Raw genomic sequence first — 24,706 nt, 5'->3', positions numbered from 1 at the left:
ACATTGGCAACACAGGACAGGACACGACAGGTTGGGACAGACAACAGCAACACAGGCCGGGACAGGACAGGACAGGACAGGGTGTAACAGACCCACCAGTACTCCATGTGATAAAGTCCTGACATAAACACTGTCTGTAAGTATTACAAACCAGTATTCCATGTGATAAAGTCCTGACATAAACACTGTCTGTAAGTATTACAAACCAGTATTCCACATGTGATAAAGTCCTGACATAAACACTGTCTGTAAGTATTACAAACCAGTATTCCATGTGATAAAGTCCTGACATAAACACTGTCTGTAAGTATTACAAACCAGTATTCCATGTGATAAAGTCCTGACATAAACACTGTCTGTAAGTATTACAAACCAGTATTCCGTGTGATAAAGCCCTGACATAACACTGTCTGTAAGTATTACAAACCAGTATTACATGTGATAAAGCCCTGACATAACACTGTCTGTAAGTATTACAAACCAGTATTCCATGTGATAAAGTCCTGACATAAACACTGTCTGTAAGTATTACAAACCAGTATTCCATGTGATAAAGCCCTGACATAACACTGTCTGTAAGTATTACAAACCAGTATTCCATGTGATAAAGTCCTGACATAAACACTGTCTGTAAGTATTACAAACCAGTATTCCATGTGATAAAGTCCTGACATAAACACTGTCTGTAAGTATTACAAACCAGTATTCCACGTGATAAAGTCCTGACATAAACACTGTCTGTAAGTATTACAAACCAGTATTCCATGTGATAAAGTCCTGACATAAACACTGTCTGTAAGTATTACAAACCAGTATTCCATGTGATAAAGTCCTGACATAAACACTGTCTGTAAGTATTACAAACCAGTATTCCATGTGATAAAGTCCTGACATAAACACTGTCTGTAAGTATTACAAACCAGTATTCCATGTGATAAAGTCCTGACATAAACACTGTCTGTAAGTATTACAAACCAGTATTCCATGTGATAAAGTCCTGACATAAACACTGTCTGTAAGTATTACAAACCAGTATTCCATGTGATAAAGTCCTGACATAAACACTGTCTGTAAGTATTACAAACCAGTATTCCATGTGATAAAGTCCTGACATAAACACTGTCTGTAAGTATTACAAACCAGTATTCCATGTGATAAAGTCCTGACATAAACACTGTCTGTAAGTATTACAAACCAGTATTCCATGTGATAAAGCCCTGACATAACACTGTCTGTAAGTATTACAAACCAGTATTCCATGTGATAAAGTCCTGACATAAACACTGTCTGTAAGTATTACAAACCAGTATTCCATGTGATAAAGTCCTGACATAAACACTGTCTGTAAGTATTACAAACCAGTATTCCATGTGATAAAGCCCTGACATAACACTGTCTGTAAGTATTACAAACCAGTATTCCATGTGATAAAGTCCTGACATAAACACTGTCTGTAAGTATTACAAACCAGTATTCCATGTGATAAAGTCCTGACATAACACTGTCTGTAAGTATTACATACCAGTATTACATGTGATAAAGCCCTGACATAACACTGTCTGTAAGTATTACACAGCTTTGCCTCTTTGTCCAATTATGAAACAAAATTGCTTTGCAGAATATGACCAGAGAGATCTGAGAACTAAGCAGATTTTATTTTCCTGAGAAAAAGAGGAGATTTTCAGTGAATAACTTTCATTAACAATTAGTATGGACTGAATTGAGAATATATTACTGGAAGATTGAATAATTAAGGGAGAGTAAAATGTGTATGGAGTCTCACCTGATGTTCTTGGCCTGTACTGAAGGAATACTGGTGTTTTGCCATTCCTTCCTGTGGACTACATGTATTCCATCTAGTATCTTCTTCCTAACACCTAGCTGATGAATACCCATCTGAAAGTCATAAACGTACATCCAAATCCCAAAATCACAAAACAATTTTATCAAACATGCCACAGGAATAATATTATCTTGAATATAACTGAAGGGATTTAACGTTTCCTGTTTGGAAAATGAAAATACTGATTACATTTAACACATATCCAAGAACATTTCTAATCAACATTTCTCTGATCAAACCATTTGCCTCTATCATACAGTTGTTCAGGGGCAAGCACCTTTATTTTTGCCTAGACACGGGAATGAGTCACCAAAATAAATTGATAGAGAGCGTGTCAACAAAAGATAAACAATAGAGGGAAGACTTGAGCTTTAATGTTTGAATGAGATTATAAATCACAATGAATATTGTAGAAGGTTAAAAAGATGTAAGCTAATATGCCAATGGGCATTAAAGAGGTGAACTGATGATGACATGTACAAGGTAAGTTGGTCGTATAAATCAAATGCAGTTAATCAATATCATAATGAGAATTTAACAAAGTGGCTTAATACTATTAGGAGAATTAAATGTTGTGAGTTAATATTGTAATGAGAATTTAATGTCATGCATTAATATTTTAATGTGAATTAAACAACATAAGTTAATATTTTAATGTGAATTAAACAACATGAGTTAATATTTTAATGTGAATTAAACAACATGAGTTAATATTTTAATGACATTGAGTACCTTAATGAGGTCATCATCAGACATCCGCAGAAATGTGGCAAAGTCAACCTGCTGTCCACGGAAAAGTGAAATGAAATGACTAAGGTCAAGGCCACTAAGAAACAGCTCCAGTTCTCCACATTTGGTGTACCTAACAACACATCACAACCACTACAGTGTTTATGTGAAAGATATTGATAAAGATATTGATTAAATGTGACCAAAGATGTAGGATTAAGTTATAACCAAACATGGGCTTCTTACCCAATAAATGTGCTATTGCTCACCTTTCCTCGCCCACTGGTTCCTCTGTTTTCTGCACCAAATGCCCTGGGTGGCCATATGGTAGGAGTGCTTGACATGCCCGAGGCTGGGGTAGACCATTAATCACAGGGGCTGCTACTTGTTGGACTGAGCCAGTGCCTAAAAGCTCTAGTATCTATAGAGAAGAAAAGATTTTTAGACACAATGTGAATAACATTTTTTATCAGTTCAGAAAATAACTATTCTTGTAAACTATAACTATAACTTGTGTGAGCATTTTCATGTTTTTCTGTCTCAATCTTCTGTGGCCAATGTTCAGGTTTTCACCAGCAATATTTAATTGAATAATATTTGTATGTATCACTTAACATAGTATTTTGAGAAAAGAACAATAGATCCTAGAGGAATCTTGGTGTCCACCATTGTTTAGTATTCATTTGTTTACCAGTTGGATCTTTATCCTTCTCTCTTTTTTGGTAGCAATTTCTCAGTGTGGCCACGGGTGATATTTTTGTTCATTAGATTATCCCATTATAAAGGTTTTTAATTTAATTTTAAAAATAAATCCTTGCTAAAATTGATCTTGTCATGTTGAAATGGACAATAAGGGGTTTTATCTTCTTCAAAATAATATTTTAGCTTTGTGTTAGAGATTACTATTGGGGTGGTCTTGAATCTGTGTCTATACACCACAAGAGTTCCTCGGAAATGTATGTGTCGCCTGCATAAAGAGTCACGGTCACCCAGAAATTGAACTGGATGTGCAACAATCAACCATAAAGTTGTAATACCAAATTTCATTTCTATAACTTGAAGCATAAAGGGAAAACTGCGCAAAGCAATATTCCTGAGAAATTTTCTAAGTTGAAACGGGCATAACTCTGCCAAAAAGGGTCATAGACAGCAGGGAATCGAACTTAAACTGTACCCTTGCAACAAGAAGCCATATACTTAATTTCATTTTGATAACTCAAAGCATTACCGAAAAAGTCCGGAAAACTTTCGTACGGACAACGCTGTCGCTGCTGCTGACAATGCGTGACAACGGACAAAGTGATCCCTAAGCTCTGCAGGCGACACAAAAAACTTGCTTTATAGGAAGTGGAATTTTCATAGTGTTTACACATGGTTATGTTGTGAAGGCTTTCCAAGAATTTGCCAAAATATAAGTACTTTGTTACCATGACAGTGTTGTTGATTTTGAGGCAGGTGTCCAGAAATAATTTCTACTATAAGGTTGTAATGTTAGGCTGGAATTCGGAGTATTTTGAGTTGGTAACTATAGCAATCACATGTCAGAATTCAGAAGAAATTTTTTATTTACACAATTTTTATATCTTTACCTTTAATGTAATTGTTATGTTGTTTATAAATAAACTAAGAAAATAGACTAAGGGCAGACAAACTACTGAACATGCACACAAGGTTAGTTGAGGTAAAATCATCATGAGAGTATACATTTCAGATTAAATACCATGGTAATATATATCACCAATACATATTTGTCTTGTCTTGAGAAGAGAGTAGATCTCTCAGCATGTTAAACATTATACTAAGCATACTGTGCTCAAGAAATTAAATTTTGTGCAACATTGCTTCAAACTGATTTCTAAACCCAAACAAACATGACAATCTGAATAAATAGAAAATGTGTACACACCAGTAAGTTTTTCTGTTATATACACCTGTACATACCTGTAAGTTTTTCTGTTATATACACCTGTACACACCTGTAAGTTTTTCTGTTATATACACCTGTACACACCTGTAAGTTTTTCTGTTATATACACCTGTACACACCTTTGAGTTTTCCTGTAATTCAGCCAGTTCCACAGCTGTTGTATTATCACAGTGTCTCTTCCTCGTGTCAGCTTTGTGGTCCAGTAAGAACTTGACAGACTGTTCCTTATTTTTACTGATGGCCCAGCTCAGGGCCTGTGGTCAAGACAAACAAATGATAAAGCAACATTTGGTATCAATCCAGAACACATTATTTTAGCCGTGCTATATTTTCACCATTGCAGATCAAGAGCTAAAAATATACTTTGATCTTTTTTTTTGTAATCAAAATTTGTCAGTACAATATTTGACATGGAATCTTATGATAAAGATAATGAAAACTAACCACTTTCAATAGAGAGATCCAATACTAGTACCCATCAATTTGAGGATATGGCACCTGTCCTCTTTACTATCACCTATATGACAAAATAGACTATATCTATACAATATCTTAGATTGGAATTATTCCGTGAAATGTTTCTTGATATGTAAGCATAAAGAATAAAGAGATGTAAATTCATATATGAGACTGAAAATTATCCTACCGTCCATCCCCGTGTGTCTTGTTTATCAATGTTAGCACCTGCATCTACTAGTTGTTTGGCAACCCCAACAAGCCCCTCCCGCACTGCATACATAAGAGGGGTCAAGTGGTATCTGAAAAGGAAAAAATGTCTTGTCACTGATTCTACTGGTATGCCTATACTGTATAAATTAGTGTAACACAAGGTATATTTTTTACCTTTAACATCTGAACCTGACATATTTGTGTATAATTATATAACAACACAGGAATAAGTGATTAGTAGATTCCTTCCATTTGAATTTTTTCTAAAATTTGTTGACCTTGACCTTTGATTTATGATTACATTGAATATACTGGTGACATTGTTGGATGGAACAATCAGATAGCAATGATTATTTCATGCTCTTACATATTTTTCACCATTTAGAAAAAAAAACCAAAGTTAGATCACTGCCCCACACAAGTTTCTGTATCTTTTAAATATCTTCCCTCGGTCTTCATCAAAACTCATTCTTCAGACTTAGTTTGCTGTCATCTCAAAACAACTAATTTGTTTCCATAAATAAGATGAGTAATCTGCTCTACCTGTCATGGGCATTTACATCAGCTCCCTTTTCAAGAAGGCATTTCACACATTTTTCTAGGCGGTCAGTAAATCTGGAGGTAGATGCACAGCAAGCCATCAGAACTGAGTAAAGGTCTGTAAGGGAAGACAGAGGATGGGTAAAAAAAAAACAAGAGGCCTAGTGGCCTTGACTGTCACCTGAGATAAGAAATATTAAATATAAAAGTTAAGGGTAGTTATTAAGTGTCATGAAACAGAAATTGTGACACAATATGTAAGCCAGTGTCAATACATGCATGCCATCAAAACTCTCATCCTTTATTGATAATTCTTATAAAGTTATTTCCAATGGGAAATAACCAACATATTCCTCAAAATGCATATTTTCCATGAAAATTACAGTAAAATTTTTATAAACTTCCTCCTCAGGGAGAAATTTGAGACCTATCTTAGTAATTAAAGTTCCTGAAGATGCTTCCATCCATACAGAGGATTTGATTCTACCATACTTGGGTGTTGAGAAGTATAATTTTGAAATTTAAGTCAATTTGACCCCTTTTGGCCTCACCAACCCGCCCTTTGGGGTCAGTCAGGATCTTTCACTCATAATTCTAACCAAGTTTCAAATATTTAAAATGGAAATTATACAAATTATGCTCAAAATTATAGTTTTCCTTTATAAAATAGTGTAAACTTTACCTCCTCCCCACGGGGAAATGTGAGATCCTGGGGCCATGAAATTCACAATTGTAGTAAGCACCTTAAGATGCTTCCATCCATGAAAAGCATTTGATTCTAACATACCTGGTTGTTGAGAAGAAAATTTTTGAAATTTATGTCAATTTTACCCCTTTTGGCCTCACCAACCCGCCCTTTGGGGTCAGTCAGGATCTTTCACTCATAATTCTAACCAAGTTTCAAATATTTAAAATGGAAATTATACAAATTATGCTCAAAATTATAGTTTTCCTTTATAAAATAGTGTAAACTTTACCTCCTCCCCACGGGGAAATGTGAGACCCTGGGGCCATGAAATTCACAATTGTAGTAAGCACCTTAAGATGCTTCCATCCATGAAAAGCATTTGATTCTAACATACCTGGTTGTTGAGAAGAAAATTTTTGAAATTTATGTCAATTTTACCCCTTTTGGCCTCACCCCTCTGGCCCTTGTGGGGAAGGGATAGTATAATTCATAAATTCAGTTAATCTTAGGCCAGGGAAGGTTTCTGCAAAATTTTATTGATTTTTTGAAAGGAAGTCAAAAATGTTAAAATGCTTACAGATGCATGACGCCAGATGAAGGTGATTGCAAAAAAAAAAACCCCAAAAAACCCCAAAAATTTGTACTTCTGACACTATCTAAAACTTTTTGTCTTATCAACACCAAAATGATCTTAATTATGACTTTAATTTTGTATCCAATTCCTAATACACGTTGACCATCATAGTTAATTTTTGTACACGTTTGATAAACTAAGAGATATACAAAGAAAGTTGTATGTTTTTGTTTCTTTTTTTTTTTTAAATGTTTGTTTCAATTTTCTTTTTTTGTTTTTGTTTGTTTGTTTGTTCAAATGAATTAATTAGGAATACTGTACCTGCATGACTGTTAGGGTTAGCTCCATTGTTCAGCAGGTATTCCACGACACTACAGTTGGCCATATTGACAGCATACATTAGTGCGGTCCATCCCGCACGGAGCTCTGTATCTATGTCAAACCCTTAAACAAAAGGACACTTTACACTGATTTGATCAATCTGACATCTACAAACAGATATATCTACATATATATACACATCAAACTGATTCACTAGTAGGACTGAATTATGTTTCAGGAGTACATTGTTTCATGTCTTAGGTATCGATCTGCAATCGTACACAATAAACAAACACATCAAAAGCATATAACTTCAGGCTATCTATGTGATTGCTTTTCTATGCTTTAAGGATATTTTGTAGAAGTTGGAAAATGTTTGGCTGTTTTGTACCTTTTTAGGACTCTTTGTAATGACTTTAGTACAATCTATTCTCAGCATTAAAATATCTTTCCTAAGGTCAGCTGAATTTTGGCAGACATAATTGGTAGGAATACCCTTTGCACATATGAAATTAAAGTATCTAAATATTGTATATTGGGGAATTAGGAACCAAGTCATAGACTGAATCGAGATTTCATACAAAGTGTAAATACACAACTAACGCTATTAACTTATACAAAACATTTTTGTAAACTGTGGTGTATTTATAAGAACACAAGTAGATTCTTTGTGTGTTTTCTTGTAAAAAACATCAAATCTACGCTCATGCTGATTTTATCATCCTTGATGTGAGGTTCCAAAGTTATAAAATGTGTTTTAGGCTACACCTGTCACAATTATTACCTTTCTCCGTTAATGACTTTATCATCTCAACATTGTCTCTCAGTGCAGCTGTCCTATAGTCATCCATCCCTACCGACAGTGTGTCATTATTGGTAGTTCCCTTCAAATCTCTCCTAATCTTTCCAGTATTACTTTTTGGTTTTGCAGGACGTCCAAATCCACCAGCATTTCTTAATCCTGGGTCTTTATCATTCTGTAGAGATTAAAAAAAAAATTTCAAGTATACATATTGTACATATATACATGGATTTTAACAACTTTTCTGTTTATACTATAAGTATAATACAGTTAAAAGAGAGTTTACTTATGTTTCAGACTTAAAATTCAGTTTGTAATTCAGTCTACCTGGGTTTTAAACTTTCTGATGTTCTGATCATGACAATAGACAAAAGTATTGTCAATCAAAGACAACAAATACATGTAGTATTGTCAATCAAAGACAACACAGACATGTAGTATTGTCAATCAAAAGACAACACAGACATGTAGTATTGTCAATCAAAAGACAACACAGACATGTAGTATTGTCAATCAAAAGACAACAAAGACATGTTGTATTGACAATCAAAGACAACACAGACATGTAGTATTGTCAATCAAAAGACAACAAAGACATGTAGTATTGTCAATCAAAGACAACACAGACATGTAGTATTGTCAATCAAAGACAACACAGACATGTAGTATTGTCAATCAAGGTCTTGGACAACACAGACATGTAGTATTGTCAATCAAAGACAACACAGACATGTAGTATTGTCAATCAAGGTCTTGGACAACACAGACATGTAGTATTGTCAATCAAAGACAACACAGACATGTAGTATTGTCAATCAAAGACAACACAGACATGTAGTATTGTCAATCAAAGACAACAAAGACATGTAGTATTGTCAATCAAAGACAACACGGACATGTAGTATTGTCAATCAAAGACAACAGAGACATGCAACATTGTCAATCAAAGACAACACAGACATGTAGTATTATCAATCAAGGTCTTGGACAACACAGACATGTAGTATTGTCAATCAAAGACAACAAAGACATGTTGTATTGACAATCAAAGACAACACAGACATGTAGTATTGTCAATCAAGGTCTTGGACAACACAGACATGTAGTATTGTCAATCAAAGACAACACAGACATGTAGTATTGTCAATCAAAGACAACACAGACATGTAGTATTGTCAATCAAGGTCTTGGACAACACAGACATGTAGTATTGTTAATCAAAGACAACACAGACATGTAGTTTTGTTAATCAAAGACAACAAAGACATGTAGTATTGTTAATCAAAGACAACACAGACATGTAGTATTGTCAATCAAAGACAACAAACACATGTAGTATTGTCAATCAAAGACAATACAGACTTGTAGTATTGTCAATCAAAGACAATAGTGACATGTAGTATTGTCAAGCAAAGACAACAAAGATATGTAGTATTGTCAATCAAAGACAACACAGACTTGTAGCATTGTCAATCAAAGACAACAAAGACATGTAGTATTGTCAATCAAAGACAACAAAGACATGTAGTATTATCAATCAAGGTCTTGGACAACACAGACATGTAGTATTGTCAATCAAAGACAACAAAGACATGTTGTATTGACAATCAAAGACAACACAGACATGTAGTATTGTCAATCAAGGTCTTGGACAACACAGACATGTAGTATTGTCAATCAAAGACAACACAGACATGTAGTATTGTCAATCAAAGACAACACAGACATGTAGTATTGTCAATCAAAGACAACACAGACATGTAATATTGTTAATCAAAGACAACACAGACATGTAGTTTTGTTAATCAAAGACAACAAAGACATGTAGTATTGTTAATCAAAGACAACACAGACATGTAGTATTGTCAATCAAAGACAACAAACACATGTAGTATTGTCAATCAAAGACAACACAGACTTGTAGTATTGTCAATCAAAGACAATAGTGACATGTAGTATTGTCAAGCAAAGACAACAAAGATATGTAGTATTGTCAATCAAAGACAACACAGACTTGTAGCATTGTCAATCAAAGACAACAAAGACATGTAGTATTGTCAATAAAAGACAACAAAGACATGTAGTATTGTCAATCAAAGACAACAGAGACATGCAGCATTGTCAATCAAAGACAACACAGACATGTAGTATTGTCAATCAAAGACAACAGTGACTTGTAGTATTGTCAATCAAGGACAACACAGACTTGTAGTATTGTCAGTCAAGGTTTTGGACAACATAGACATGTAGTATTGTCAATCAAAGACAATAGTGACATGTAGTATTGTCAATCAAAGACATCAAAGACATGTAGCATTGTCAATCAAAGACAACACAGACATGTGGCATTGTCAATCAAAGACAACACAGACACGAAGTATTGTAAATCAAAGACAACTGAGATACAAAGTATTGTCAATCAAAGACAACTGAGACATGAGGTATCGTCAATCAAAGACAACTGAGACATGTTGTATTGCCAATCAAAGACAACTGAAAAATGTTGTATTGCCAATGTTTTGGTGCTGGGATCTGCTCCTTTATTTATCATAAATTGATACAAGTACAAGATGAATTCAAAAAAGTTGGATCTGTCATAAAACAAAAAATAGTCTGCTAATGCAGATAAATTAGCATTGCTTCCAAAATGATGAAATTTAAATGCCTTGTTGAATTTCTTGCATTAGGCCTTGAGATTTAACTGTCAAAAATGACATTTCATTTGTGATCTTTCTCTCGTGATTAAAGATCCAGGGTGAATTGTCTGATAGATGATGAGCTTAGAGATACCTAAGTATGGGGATATCATTGGTACCTTAGTTTGAGACCTCCTGATAATCTCAGAAGAAATACTTAGTCGATGAGTTGCAACCAAACAAATACATAATTGTATTGAAATGTGTTCATACTGTGAAATCTATTCAATAAAGTGATCAGTGAAACATCAGTTTTTTCTTATAGATATCCACACACAAAACAACCTCAAATTCACTCACTAGAAAGCACAGACATGTGTATCTTGTCAACACCTCCATATCTAATGACATCACTGATAATCTGAGATGCTTGAGTTAGCCTACAGTTGGCCGAAAGTAAACAAATTTTACATGAAATCATCATTTAGAATGGAAATGATATTTCCATGAAAAAAAAATCAAAATAAAATACAGTAAAACTTCGATGAGTCGAACTTTGATGATTCAAATTTCTCGATGTCTGAATTTTTTGCCAAGTCCCGATTTTTTCCCCTATATAATACTACTAATTTCACATTTATGACTCAAACTTTTATGAATCGAAGTTCTCGCTGTTTCGAACTTTTTTCCTGGTCCCAAGGTTAAGAAACCATTAGAAATCACAACACATGAATCGAAGTCAAAAAATTTACCTGTACGAGAAAACTCGAATGTCCCATGGCAGTTTTCACACCTCGGCGGAAGCGTGAACAATGGCCAGGCCAAGGCTAGACACGAAGTGACAATAATCACTGACCATGTCTGATTGTCTACACAAGCTGTATTCTCAAGTCATCGACCGTTAAGTGGTGTGATTATGGCATGATTGTTTGTTTGTCCACAGGCGACGCTCGATAGGATAAATGGTGTGGGATACACACGTGCGGAACACACGTTAAATGTTTACCGCTATGTGTGTGTATATGTTATTGGAAATTGACGCATTGTAAAACATGCGAAACGAACTGTAATTCATGGCTTGTTGTTTTTACTCAATCTCAACGTGTCATTCTCTCGAAATATTCTGTGACAAAGTTGCGTTCGAACAGACATTTGATAGATTATGCAAGCGATCAACACGAGATATTGATAAGGGACTCTGTATATAACACAAACGGACACAATATACATCTTTTACAGGTGTATTTTTTGTGGTTGGACGGTCACCATTCAAGAATCGAAGTCCCGATGTATCGAAGTTTTCTCGACGGTCCCTTGAACTTCAACACATCAAAGTTTTACTGTAGTGTAAAATAAATGGTGGAGATCTGTGTCTATGTGTGCACCTTTTCTAATTGTTTACAGTTTTTATTGTTTTATCTTTTTTCTCCCAATTAAGACACAATTCTTACGTTCTTTTTTGTACCACAAACTTTTCAAATAATGCTATTTTCTAATGTGACAGACTACAAAAAAATTGCAAGGAGGCAAGGCCTATTATTCATGTTTGACTTTTATTCACTTGATGGATGACAACAAAAGTAAAGGCATGCGGATGATGAATTGATAGGCTATAATATCTGGGAGGATATTTGACAAGTGGAAAAAGAGTATTAAGAGAAAGTACAAAAATTGGCCCATGAAACAAATATCCATGATATTTTATGATGAATGGAATTGATTTTATTTTTTTCACAAAGTTCCACAAGTTACAGTAACCAAAACCACCCAAGTTCTATAGTCAGTGGCCAAAACAATATGGTATTCAGTTTTTTGACTGTAACTTCACTTGCAGACTGTCTTTTAGCTTAAAATAAATACCTAAACAAGTTATTGGGTATATCTATTTGAGTGATCACATTTCACTAGAGTTATTCCCCTTCCCCTTGAGTGGGATTAAATAGAAAACTTACCTAAAAGTGGGAGGACAAGAAAAACAAGTACACATTGTAAATATTATTTGATTCTGATTGTGAAAGCAAACAGAAGAGAGATTTTAAATGATATCACTACAATTTGTCATCTAGAAGTGTAAGAAGACTATATTAATCTGAATTTAAACAATGAAAATAAAAATTGGACCAGTGAATTGTGAGCGACAGCTTTTGTTTTGCAGGAAAAAACTGCAGTGGACAGTGTGAAACCATTCAGTGACAAAACTACAATAGGTACAGATAGGAAAGTGTTTGGCTTTGAAACAACAAGCAGTTACACCCCCATTGCATTGGAGTCATTGAAAACCATGCCAGAAATATTCGGTTAGGTTACAAACCTGCCAACTTTTCAAAATTCTCATGAGGTAGAAAAGTGTGTGAACAATATTACGATACAATACCATATGACAATGAAAAAAATATCTGCTTTTTTTCGCAATTAAGGATCAAGTCGGAATTTTTTCATTTAGATTCCCAGTATTCATTGAACTCACACAACATAACAGATATTAAGATTGGTGATTATCTGTTGTTAGTAAGAATGTGTACTTCTGAATATGATGCTTCTGAAAGAATTTGTTTAATTGAAACAAAGAACAAATAATATTAACCATCTCATAAAATTTCAAGATGTCATTTTATTAATATGTTAGAGAAAGAGACAAAAAAGAGATAAATGAAAGAAACTCCCGACTGAATCCGGAAATTTGGCAGGTATGCTGTTATATTTAGGGGGTGTATCACCTACTTTGGTGTTGGCCTGCTAATTTCCATGGATGGGAACATATAGGGTGGTAAGTACATTACCATCTTAGATAATAATCTTTTGCCTGCGATCGTTAAGACATTTTCCAAACAACTCCTGAGTTCTGCAAGAGGACTACACCCCATGTCATGTGTTGAGAGAAACCACAGAGCAGAATAATATCAGAATATTTCTTTGGCCGTCTCAAATTCCTTAAACATCATAGAAAATGTCTGGAAAACCACCAAAAACAACTGGCGAGACATTCAAATGAAATCCAAAACTGAGCAGATCTAATCCATGTTGTAAAAGACATCTGTAATAACCTGCCAGTGTACTAGATACAGGCCCCTTATAAGTCTCAACCACAATGATTAAGTAGTTAGAGTACAAGGATAGAGAAACAAGTACTGATACTAACAGGTATGTAGCTCTTTTAGTTTTAGAGATATTTATAATTGTAAATGCACAGATTTTACCAATACTTATGGTCACAGCTTGCAGGTCACGTCAGTCTAAAGTTGACGTAATACAGATCAACAAAATGGCTGCATCAAAATATATAGCGCAGTGGAACCGATGTCGAGACCATTTAATTTTACAATTACTTGAACAGCTGTTCAATGATTGATTGTGACGTCACGCCATGGATACAGTCATACATGAGGATGCTCTGTAGACAATGGGGTAATATTCATCAGCAATTAGCCGATAAGGAGGTAATTATCGATACATATAGTATGGAAGTGATCAGGAGACCATCCTAGATTTAGTGTGAATTGGTGGATACAAAAATATACGCGAAATAACAGATAACATTACTAAAGGCAAAACCTGAATGGCAAAAAGTAGCAAGAAATCGGCTTCTCAACTGGGATCCAACTCGGAAGAGTCCTTCAAAGACGCATTGATGGAGGAACAGTATAACTGCAAGATATGCTCGAAGGAAGCAAAGAAGTACATGAAGTGTGATTGTTGCCAGGACCTTTTCTGCATCAGATGTCTAGATTTTGATTCAAAGAAATATGACATCCTATCAAAATCAGATACAATGTGGTTTTGTCCACCATGCAGAATGACAGTTGAAAAGAATATTCTCACGGACAGAAAAATAGAAGAGAGGTGTAGGTAAATCAGGCAAGAATTTGACGATAGAATTACTGAACTTGAAAGAGAGGTAAAAGTATTAATTGCTAAACTGGAAATGAACTTGAAATCTGAGAAATCTGCAACAAGCAAAGGAGAAATAGTTGCTGAAATTCTATTTGGAGTTCCAGAACAGTCCCATCACGACGGAAAGAAACGTATGGAAGATGATGCTAAAGTTGTAGGAAATTTATTAAAGTCTGTGGATTGTCAAACAATGATAGGCCTAGAAAAATTAAATGATTGAGAAAGAGACCAGAGTCCAGTGACATAACCAATAACAGCCGGCCTATTCTAGTTCATATTGAGTCACAACAACCAAAGAAAGGAACTTTAGAAATATCAGAAAAATCAGAAACCATAGTCAACTTTCCTCAATAGGAATAAGAAATGACTTAACACAATGTGAAAGAGAAGCAGAGAAAGCATTATATGAGGAAGCGAAGCAGAAAGAAAAAAATGACATGGAGAATTATGTATACTGTGTCCTTGGAGTAGAAAAATTGTGCGCCTTCGCAGAAACAATATATAAAGAGGAAACTTTCGATGTCATATCAACTTGAAAATAGTGAAATGTTTTTGCTATTTAGCATTTAATTGGCTATACATATGTAATAACTGAGAATCTTAGAATTTTCATAGGAAACTAACATCTCCCGATCATCATATAACTTTAGATATGGATAAAGAGGCATTTGTTTTGCTTGCGTCCATTATTTACTTATTACTTTATTATTTCATTAGAGCAATTGCATTGTTTTTCAAAAATAATACTGACACTCTGTATCGGTAAACGATATAAAATATCTCTTAATAGTGAGCGCTTTATGGTATTGTGTGTGTGTGTGATAATTCAACTCAAACAACCTGCCCATACGATTAACTTTAAACGGAAGTGTGGCAGGAACTTCATTATTCACAATGCACGTGCCGCAGCACGCAATGAGAACTGCCAACCCGTTGAATGGATTAAAAATTATTTAGACCAACAAAATATTGTTTTAAGCTCTCATGTAGAAATGAAATCATACTAAAAGTCTTAAATAATTCAGATAAATTCAACAAACATATACTTTAATGGTTTGAAACGTATATAACAATAGCAATTTTAACCATTCAAGATTTGAGCTCGATTGTGCTCCGATGTACCTGATTTCCGGTTTAATGTTCGACACCTTTCATTACTTTCCTTGAATAATCCAGAATAATGCAGTTTATGTAATATATTGTGGCTTTCATAAGAATTTTTTTTAAACATATATATTTATATTGATTTTCTTAATTACAATGTATAACAGAATAGCATCAACAGTGTTTATAACTTTACCCTCCTTTTGCTACCAGGACAAGTTAAAATTGCTTAAAAACCGAAGGTTCTGAAGCATTTTATGAACAGAACGAAAACTCTCAATAGCAAAGAGAAGAGAAAAGGAAACGGGAGAGAACATTGTGATTTTAATAATGAAAACTTGTTAAACATATTAGCACCGCTTTTACAAACCCGACTTGAACTATAATATATTGTCTTTCACCATATTTTGACAAAATCCTTTCTTTTTTTACAGCAAAGATGATAGAAAGTCCTTTCTGCAATATCTGTAACTCTAAAAGGGAAACTCTTATGCATTTATTTTGAAGATCTTTTTCATCAATTGTTATAGTCTAGATATGATGTCAGTGACCTTTTTAATACATTTATTGTTACCATTGAAACCGATGACCCTCATCAAAATTTCAGTTTTTCTGAGCCAATATTCTGACAAGGTAATTGCTCAAAACTGTTTACACTTAATAGATAGTAGTCTCTTTCGCTATGGGGAAGATTGCCATTTAAATACTTTTTCTGTTACCATGGAAACATAGGCCAAACCACAAAACTTTTTTTTCAAACCAGTTATCTTAAACCATTCAAGGTAATTACCCGATACTCAAAACATTGTACAGCCATCAAGCTAGTACTCTAGTAGAAGTTCTCTATTTCAATACTTTGTATGGAACAATTAGAAATAACAAATAGAAATTAACTTGTTGTAATGTTAATATATATATGATAGTGTGCTTTTCTTTTAAACAGCTTCGCGAAGGGAAAGTGTCACATTTTGCGTTATCTTGTCATCTTTTGTTTTGTTCTTCTTTGTCTGCCTTCATGGTGTATGATTGTATGTGCATGACTTACTTACATATGGAAACTTTGTTATTTCAACTTATAAAAATCACACTTGTTGTAAGCAAGAGAGGGGTCTAACTTTGGGAGGAAATCTGTATCCTTTCTATCCCTTCGGGGAATCAAACCCTGAATGGCTAGGTGATAGACAAGTGTGTTACAACTGTGCCACCAAATCACCGCCTGATCATGGTGATACAATATTTTCTAGAAGAAGATGTGTTGCTGCTGCTGCTGATGATGATATATTGGTACATTTGTATGTGTCGATGTTTTGTTCAAACCTTGCGAAATATACAACAAATTTAAAAAAACACGCTTCAGTGTAAACATGGATCAGGCTGTTCAAAATGTGCATCTTCTTGACCAACTTGCGCTCGTTTTTAGGCAGTGCCTACTTCATATTAACTTTATTGATCTACACCCCTTGCTTGAAAAGTCACTATGATTGCGGTCAAACTTCAAAGTCACTGCATGTCAATTGTCAACAAATGTCGATAAACTTCAGAACTCCCATATGAAAATTATTTCCTGCTTGAAAAAATAAGACAGCAATCTAGTCTTACACATATTCCAGAACTTTCGAATGGATCCCATGCAGGCTTCTTCTGCACAATATAATCATCGTCAATACATAAATCGTCATCATCTTCGTCAAAATCTTCTTCTATTCCACCGGGCATGGCATTCAAGGAGGCCGCCATTGGTATTTTCTGCAGAGTTTCATTTTTTAAAAACTATTAATGTTTTATAGTAAATTTTGATTTCATGGTGGAAGCAATATAACTTTATCTCAATAATGTCCTATTGATAAAGTGGCATAATTTTTTTTTCTTTTTGAAAATATAAATCGATTTCAATAATTTTTATCCAATAGCCAACCGTTGTCCTTGAAGTCCGTAGGCATATACAAAACCTTCTGCTGTTGGAAGGAAGGATGTCTTTGGTTAGCAAATTTAATAACCTCCTGCGATGTATTAAAAATAACGGAGGAATTATCAGAGCTTTAGAGACATCATTTTGGTAAGGATTCATTGTCTTTCTTCGATATTTAGTAATGCGAATTTGGTTTCACTTACGTGCTCCACTCTGCATATGGGCATCAATTTGATCATGCTTAGCATATTACAGGTGTCACACTTACTAAATTTTAAGAACTGGGTATAATACAGGATGTGTTTCGTAAAAGATTAAATTAAGAGTGATTAGTTGAAATAACTTTTTTCTCAATTGTTGTAAAATAAGTGAAGTTTATATGAAGATTATACATAAATGACTGTGTATACCAATTAATGTCAGTTACAGTAACTGTCGGACTGTTTGTTATGATGTTTCATTGTGATATTTTTATCTGACATCTGTAGAAATGTTCTAATTAAAATACATATAGTACATAAAAAATAGAAGTGGAAAATAAAATGTTTTTAAATATACAAATAGTTTTGCTCAATTATATTTTAACTTATTTTTTTATTTGTAGGACTGATGATGTAAAAGAATTGCATTTCGTTGGTGAAGACAAGTTTGGTAACAAATATTATGAAAATGATAATTATTTTCTGGGTAAGTTATACACACATGTAGCAGTTTTGTCTGAAAGTGTTTCACATAAAATCCTTCATACCAAAGTTAATGAAATAAAGTAACCTAATAATGTAATATTTAGACGGCATATATAGGCATCATTATATTCTCTTCTAAATTACTAAAAGGATTTTGGCCACAATTTTTTTTAAGTTCTGTTACATCTAAATAGTACTACCATCGATATGGCACTGCTCAAGTTTGTCTCAATATCTGTTATTAGGCAGTTGAAAGTATTCTTTGTGCATGAGTGAGAACTTTAATTATGTGACCGGTCATATGGTACATGTGACATCAAAGTGTTGGTTGGTATACAGGTTTTATGTCTTCAGTGTTCTGCCGACATTTCAAAGTGTTACTGAACGTGTCTAATATGTAAACAGTTGTGTAGAAGGCAGACACTTCTCATATGCTCCCGTTTTTCCACAATACCCTCGAATGAAAGTGAAATTTTCTACTTTATCTAAACTCTGTATATGGTTGTACAAAAACTTAAGCAAATAAAACAGTTTAAATAAAACCAAACTTGTGGAAAATCTACTTTGAAAGATTGTGAGTCGGCAATATTCAATTAAACCTGAACGTCATAACATCTCTGAATACATGAATAAATTGTTTTGAAACATAGGTATTTACACACATACACATGATCGACACATGTACTTGGTTCTATACATGTGTATTTGTGTCAACAGTCATATTGCAAACAAGAGAATTATGCAGATATCCAGGACTAATTAATGAAAAATATGAATCCCAGCAACAGTTTAGCATATCAAGTAAATGACTTGAAAGATTTTGGTTGTTGAAAATCCATTTTTTTAAAAATAAAAATGTCTACATCTCGAAAATGCTTTGATTGGCATTTTGGAAATGTTATGATAATATTTGCTTACAAAAGTCCTGATTTTGATATTTACATGTACATAATATTTTTTGAGTTTTTTTTATATATAATTTACTGTTAGGAAATATCTCTGAGGTGAAATGACTGATTTAAAATATATCCATAATATTTTTGACAGATGAATGTAGTGTGTGTCCACAAGTAGGACAAGATGTTGTACATGTCAAGACAGAGGAACCTGAACATGTTCCTTTTTGATTACCTTGTGATTATAATTGGTTCAAACAACCACTGAACACCTGTAGTTAATTACGTGAGAGCTAAATAGTACCACAAGTTAGAATGTCACTTTTGCTGTCGTCTGTCTGGAGGGGTTGCTTCGACAGAGATGTCTCTGGTTATCCATTTCCCACCACAAGTATTACGAAAAAAAAATCAGTTGGATTTGGTCTTGAAATATATCATTTTAATTGTTACTTGGAGATATTTTGAAATGTGACAAAAATGATTTGTTTTAGGTTGTTGTCGTCAGTTTGATTCTGATGTGTATAATTGCCTGTAGAATACCATGATACAATAAGGTGCATTATTTAACAATCAATTGTGTCGTTTGCTATCACCAAATTTCACACGGTGACAAAATCTAGTGAAAAGTAACAATTAGTTGTAGTTATTCTGGAATCTATGAATCAGATTCAGTTGTTCACATAAACTACATATATCAAGCAAAGTTTGGTTGTTGCTTCCCTTTCGAAACAAATTAGATAAGATTAAAGAAAAAACACTTTATTTTTATGTCATACATCATTATGTAAATTATATGTCATACATCATTATGTAAACTATAACTATAAAAAAACAGTAGATTTCACTTTAAAACAAATTTGAGCATTTGTAGGTGTGCCCTGTATAACAGTGTCTTATTCAGTAAATAGAGTAACACTTTGACATCACATATCATGTAACCTGTTTCACATAGAAAATATTAACCTGAATAAACTAAGTGGATGGGACGAGCAGTCGCCTGTGTGCTGGGAGAGATACCACAGACTAAATACATTATTGCATTATTTTACTCAGAAATTATGAAAAATCATGGCAAAAACTCTTTAAGCTATTTAAAGGTTGATTGAACACATGGAATCTTCTGCATGGAGATTTTCGTAGCTGATAAGCATATGGCACTTTATTAATCTTTTGTTGGATCATTTTCTCAACACAAATTTGATTGACAAGGTCAGAGTGTGATTGATGCTCAAATTTTGTTTTTCAAAAAAGTAAATCTAAGACTTAAGGATCCAAAACTGGCAACAGCAGACACTAAAATCATCAGTTAGTATTAAAGGGAGATAATTTTATAAAAACATTAAAATGTATGAAAGTGGTTCATCAGGAAAGATGATTTGTTGAAGAATCGAAACAATGTCCTACCTGGGTTTGGGGAGGGGTGAGGGGTGTGATTTTGTATTATTGAAAAGGAAGTCAAATGTTCAGCATGATGCCCTTTATGAGAGCCTTAGATTGTAGAAGATTTGTAGCATTCAGAAATTTTTTAATTGACTGCTTATCATTGCTATCAATTTTTCTTTGTAGGAAGAAATCGAGTTGTCCACTATAATGTTCAAGTTGTAGGTTTTGATAAAGATCCCAGTCAGGTTCCAGCAGAATGGTAAGTACACAGTGCTCACCTAGTCATGTACCAGCAGTGATAGGCAGCTAATGTGAATTTTGAAAATGAATGTTTGATATCATTATTTCTAGAGGAGAACTGGGTGAAACTTTTTCTAGTTTTAGATGTAAGTCTTGGTTCTTAGTTCTGGGATTTTGAGACTGACGACTTGTATTTGACAACTGAAAATTGTTATCAGAATTTCTTATGGAAATATCAAATTTTGTATAACATTATTATCTGATGATGATCAATAGAAGTAGTATTTCCATTTGAGATCAACAGGAGCTATTATTTAGGATGGAGATTTGGGTATCCTTCCGATCAATCATTCTGCAGCTGAATATGCTTTACTTCTTCCATATTTATTGAAGTATTAAGAGTCTTGTACTTAATCCAGATAGGACTACTGCACATACAGTTGTTCGAGAACTGAAGTTATTATGTAAGATTTGTTGTACTAGTCAAGTTTCACTGTACACACATTTCTGTTTACAGGCACAGATGGCTTCACTACACCACAGATAACCCACCCAACAAGGTTCCTCCAAAAGAAAGGGCATGGTTTGCTGAACACACAGAAAACATGACAGGTACCAGTGGTGAATATGTACCTTACAGTACAGCCAAGCCCAAGATTCAAAGCTGGGTACCTCCGAAAGCATAGCAGCTTGAATGTGTGAATAGACAAATGTGTGTTTCTGTGAAATTTATATAAATACAATTGTAAGGAATTGTTCATTTGTGTTATAATTTGTTAGTGTTATTAGCTAACCATACTTGCTAAAAGGGCAATTAAGTTTGTACCATTATGCAGTGTCCCTCTTCCTTCTGTTAGGCTGGCATCAAATTTTTTAGCTCATTTGGCTTAATGGGGTAAAATTTGTTAAAACATTTATTAAATTTTTGATAGATTCTTCTCATGAAGTTAAAGTCCAAAAAGCATGATATCTGGTTGGTATGTTCCCAGGATGAAGCTTGACATAGTTTGTGAAAAGAAATGACCTTGACCTATTTTCAAGGTCACATTTAAATGACTTATCATGAACTAAAAAGTCCTAGAGGCATGATATTTGGGATATACCAAGTGAATGATGCAGGCCCATTGGGCATCTTGTCTTGTAAACAGCTTTCTCTCTGTAGCAAAGAGTGCTGAACTTAAGATATTATGCTTCAATAAATGACTTTCAAGTTTGTTAAAATGAATGATTTTGACCCTTATTGGAGATCAAGTGTGTCCAATGCATTGAAATGTTTAAATAACTTCTCAATAACCTTCAGTCAAAGGTCATGATATTGGCCCATTAGTATTCAGGAATGAAGAGTTGTCAAGTTCAATTGAAAAATCTTCTCCAAAATTCTTAGGGTGCCAAGGTATTAAAATTTGTCATTATCTTCATCATTAAATACAGAGATGAAGGGCTATTAGTTTTATTCAAAGGAATTTCTTTAATCCATTCTCAAGGTCACAGATCAAATGTGTTAATTGACCCCAAACCCAGAGGCATAATAATAATAATAATAATAGACTTCATTTAAAGAGGATAATACATGTTTAGCCAAAGGCTAATCTACCACATGGTCCTCAAGTTAGTAAACTTGACACGATATCACAATCAGAGACTAAAATACATCCAAAATTATAATAGTGAAAGGCATTATAACATCACAGTCAGTATTAATTAAGATTATCACAGATAGCACAAACACATATTTGTGCTAATTTGATTTGTCAATTAATGGCTTTAAGCCGTATATACATATATGCTAACATAGCAAAAAGTAAAAATTACCAGGATATACGTTAATATAGCATAGATTAAAAGAGGAAAATTTGCATTAAAAAGAACAGTTAAGAATTCCAAAAGTAATAAACTAGTTGGTCTCTAAAAGAACTCAAATTTTGAATGTCTTTTAAAAGACTGGGTAGACTATTCCAGTCCTGAGCACCAGATATAAAAAGTTTTTAGTAAAATGTAGTTCTGTGCTTAGGAATAATAACAATTTTTGCCACGGAGAACCTGGTACTTTGATATTGTGGCTTAAGTAATCTGGCACAAATCCATGAATACATTTGTAAAACATACGTATTCTCTTGAATTTAAAATATTTTTCAATTGGAAGCCATTTTAAAACAGAAAACATATCAGGAAGTTGTATCATATGACACATCAAGTATAACTCTTACTGCCTGTTTCTGGGCTTTATATAATCCACCCATATAATTTGCATCACATCCAGACCATACAGTACAGCAATAAATAAAATGGGGAAAAATACATGAGTTGTAAAACTTCATTCTACCTTGAATGGGAAGATAGGAATGTATACGCCTTAACAAACCTAAGCATTTTCTAATTTTAGACAGACATCCAGTAAAGACGAATATGTAATTGGGAAAGTAAAATGCTTGGATAAACAGATTTAATTTTCTGCAAGTGAATGACCTGGACCCAAAGTCAGCTGTGCCAAATGTATTTAAATCTTAAAAAAAATCTTCTGAAAAAATGATAGACACATGTTGGTACATGTCAATGTACTGGAGCCTTCAAATGATGATGTGAATAAATATCCAACAAAGGGCCAGGACTTCCAAAAAAAAAATGCTTTCATTGCATGTACATAACAGTCATGGCAATAAATTACCAGAAGACACATGACATCATACAAAAGTCATGGCAATAAGTCACCAGATCATGCATGTCAAAAAAGTCGTTATAATAAGTCACCAGAAGACACATGGCCACAAAGTCATTACAATAAGTCACCAGAAGACGCATGGCGACAAAGTCATTACAATAAGTCACCAGAAGACGCATGGCGACAAAGTCATTACAATAAGTCACCAGAAGACACATGGCAACAAAGTCATTACAATAAGTCACCAGAAGACGCATGGCGACAAAGTCATTACAATAAGTCACCAGAAGACGCATGGCGACAAAGTCATTACAATAAGTCACCAGAAGACACATGGCAACAAAGTCATTACAATAAGTCACCAGAAGACACATGGCGACAAAGTCATTACAATAAGTCACCAGAAGACACATGGCAACAAAGTCATTACAATAAGTCACCAGAAGACACATGGCGACAAAGTCATTACAATAAGTCACCAGAAAACGGCATGGCGACAAAGTCATTACAATAAGTCACCAGAAGACACATGGCAACAAAGTCATTACAATAAGTCACCAGAAGACGCATGGCGACAAAGTCATTACAATAAGTCACCAGAAGACGCATGGCGACAAAGTCATTACAATAAGTCACAAAAAGTCTGGGTAGGGTAACCTGAAAAGCCAAGAGTTGTGATAGTGTAGCAAATGAAATGAAGAGATTGAAGTTTGAATGAAGTATCCTGACCAACTGACTAGGTCACAATCTTCAAGCAAACTTAAGTACCCAAGAGACCAGGGGCCATGTTATTTCAACTTATATCCATACTGAAAAGAAAGGAAAGTCTGTTGGGGACAAAACAAAACCGAAAATAAAGTCTTCCCTTCATAAGCTGCAGGAAAGGTAAACGATACAAACCCATTAGGATTATTGTGTTGAAAGAAGATGTTCAGTGAGCATGCCTGACATGTAATTAACACGGTTTGTAACCATACAAAGAACATTTTCTAGTGTAAACAGTTTATCACTGGTTAAATATCTTGATTCTTCCTCTTCAATTTCACATATCAAGGCTTCTCCATCATTTTCTTGCGACAGATCCAAAAGTGTATTAATCATTCTCAGCCTCCATTGGCTGTCAAGCTTGTCACTATACTGATAATGTGAAATGAAGGGAAGTAAGAAGCTTGTCACTATACTGATAATGTGAAATGAAGGGAAGTAACT

The 24,706-nt window shown here is 34.1% G+C and overlaps 2 protein-coding genes across 2 annotated transcripts in view; one reads left to right on the top strand and one right to left on the bottom strand.

Moving 5' to 3' along the window:
* LOC132563649 (ankyrin repeat, SAM and basic leucine zipper domain-containing protein 1-like) overlaps positions 1–17,461 on the bottom strand; it is a 55,950-nt gene extending 38,489 nt beyond the window's left edge. Inside the window, exons 1-9 of the mRNA XM_060228388.1 lie at positions 17,324–17,461; positions 8,076–8,268; positions 7,292–7,414; positions 5,712–5,826; positions 5,146–5,257; positions 4,619–4,753; positions 2,842–2,993; positions 2,576–2,705; positions 1,784–1,896 (exon numbers count right to left, since the gene is read on the bottom strand). Of these exons, the coding sequence (XP_060084371.1) occupies positions 1,784–1,896; positions 2,576–2,705; positions 2,842–2,993; positions 4,619–4,753; positions 5,146–5,257; positions 5,712–5,826; positions 7,292–7,414; positions 8,076–8,268; positions 17,324–17,461 (1,211 nt within the window). The remainder of the gene's footprint in view (positions 1–1,783; positions 1,897–2,575; positions 2,706–2,841; positions 2,994–4,618; positions 4,754–5,145; positions 5,258–5,711; positions 5,827–7,291; positions 7,415–8,075; positions 8,269–17,323) is intronic.
* Positions 17,462–17,667: 206 nt separating this feature from the next.
* On the top strand, positions 17,668–21,596 carry LOC132563653 (NADH dehydrogenase [ubiquinone] 1 alpha subcomplex subunit 12-like). The gene is made up of 4 exons (XM_060228392.1): positions 17,668–17,780; positions 18,238–18,320; positions 20,782–20,857; positions 21,356–21,596. Exons 1-4 carry the CDS (start codon positions 17,695–17,697, stop codon positions 21,522–21,524), a joined length of 414 nt encoding a protein of 137 aa, XP_060084375.1. The 5' UTR covers positions 17,668–17,694; the 3' UTR covers positions 21,525–21,596.
* Positions 21,597–24,706: the final 3,110 nt, after the last annotated feature.

Source organism: Ylistrum balloti, unplaced genomic scaffold (assembly GCF_031769215.1).
Source record: "Ylistrum balloti isolate Yb309-2 unplaced genomic scaffold, AGI_CSIRO_Ybal_v1 Utg371810, whole genome shotgun sequence".
NCBI lineage: Eukaryota > Metazoa > Mollusca > Bivalvia > Pectinida > Pectinidae > Ylistrum > Ylistrum balloti.
Note: the sequence above shows the minus strand (reverse complement) of the source record. Positions and strands in the feature narration are given on the sequence as shown.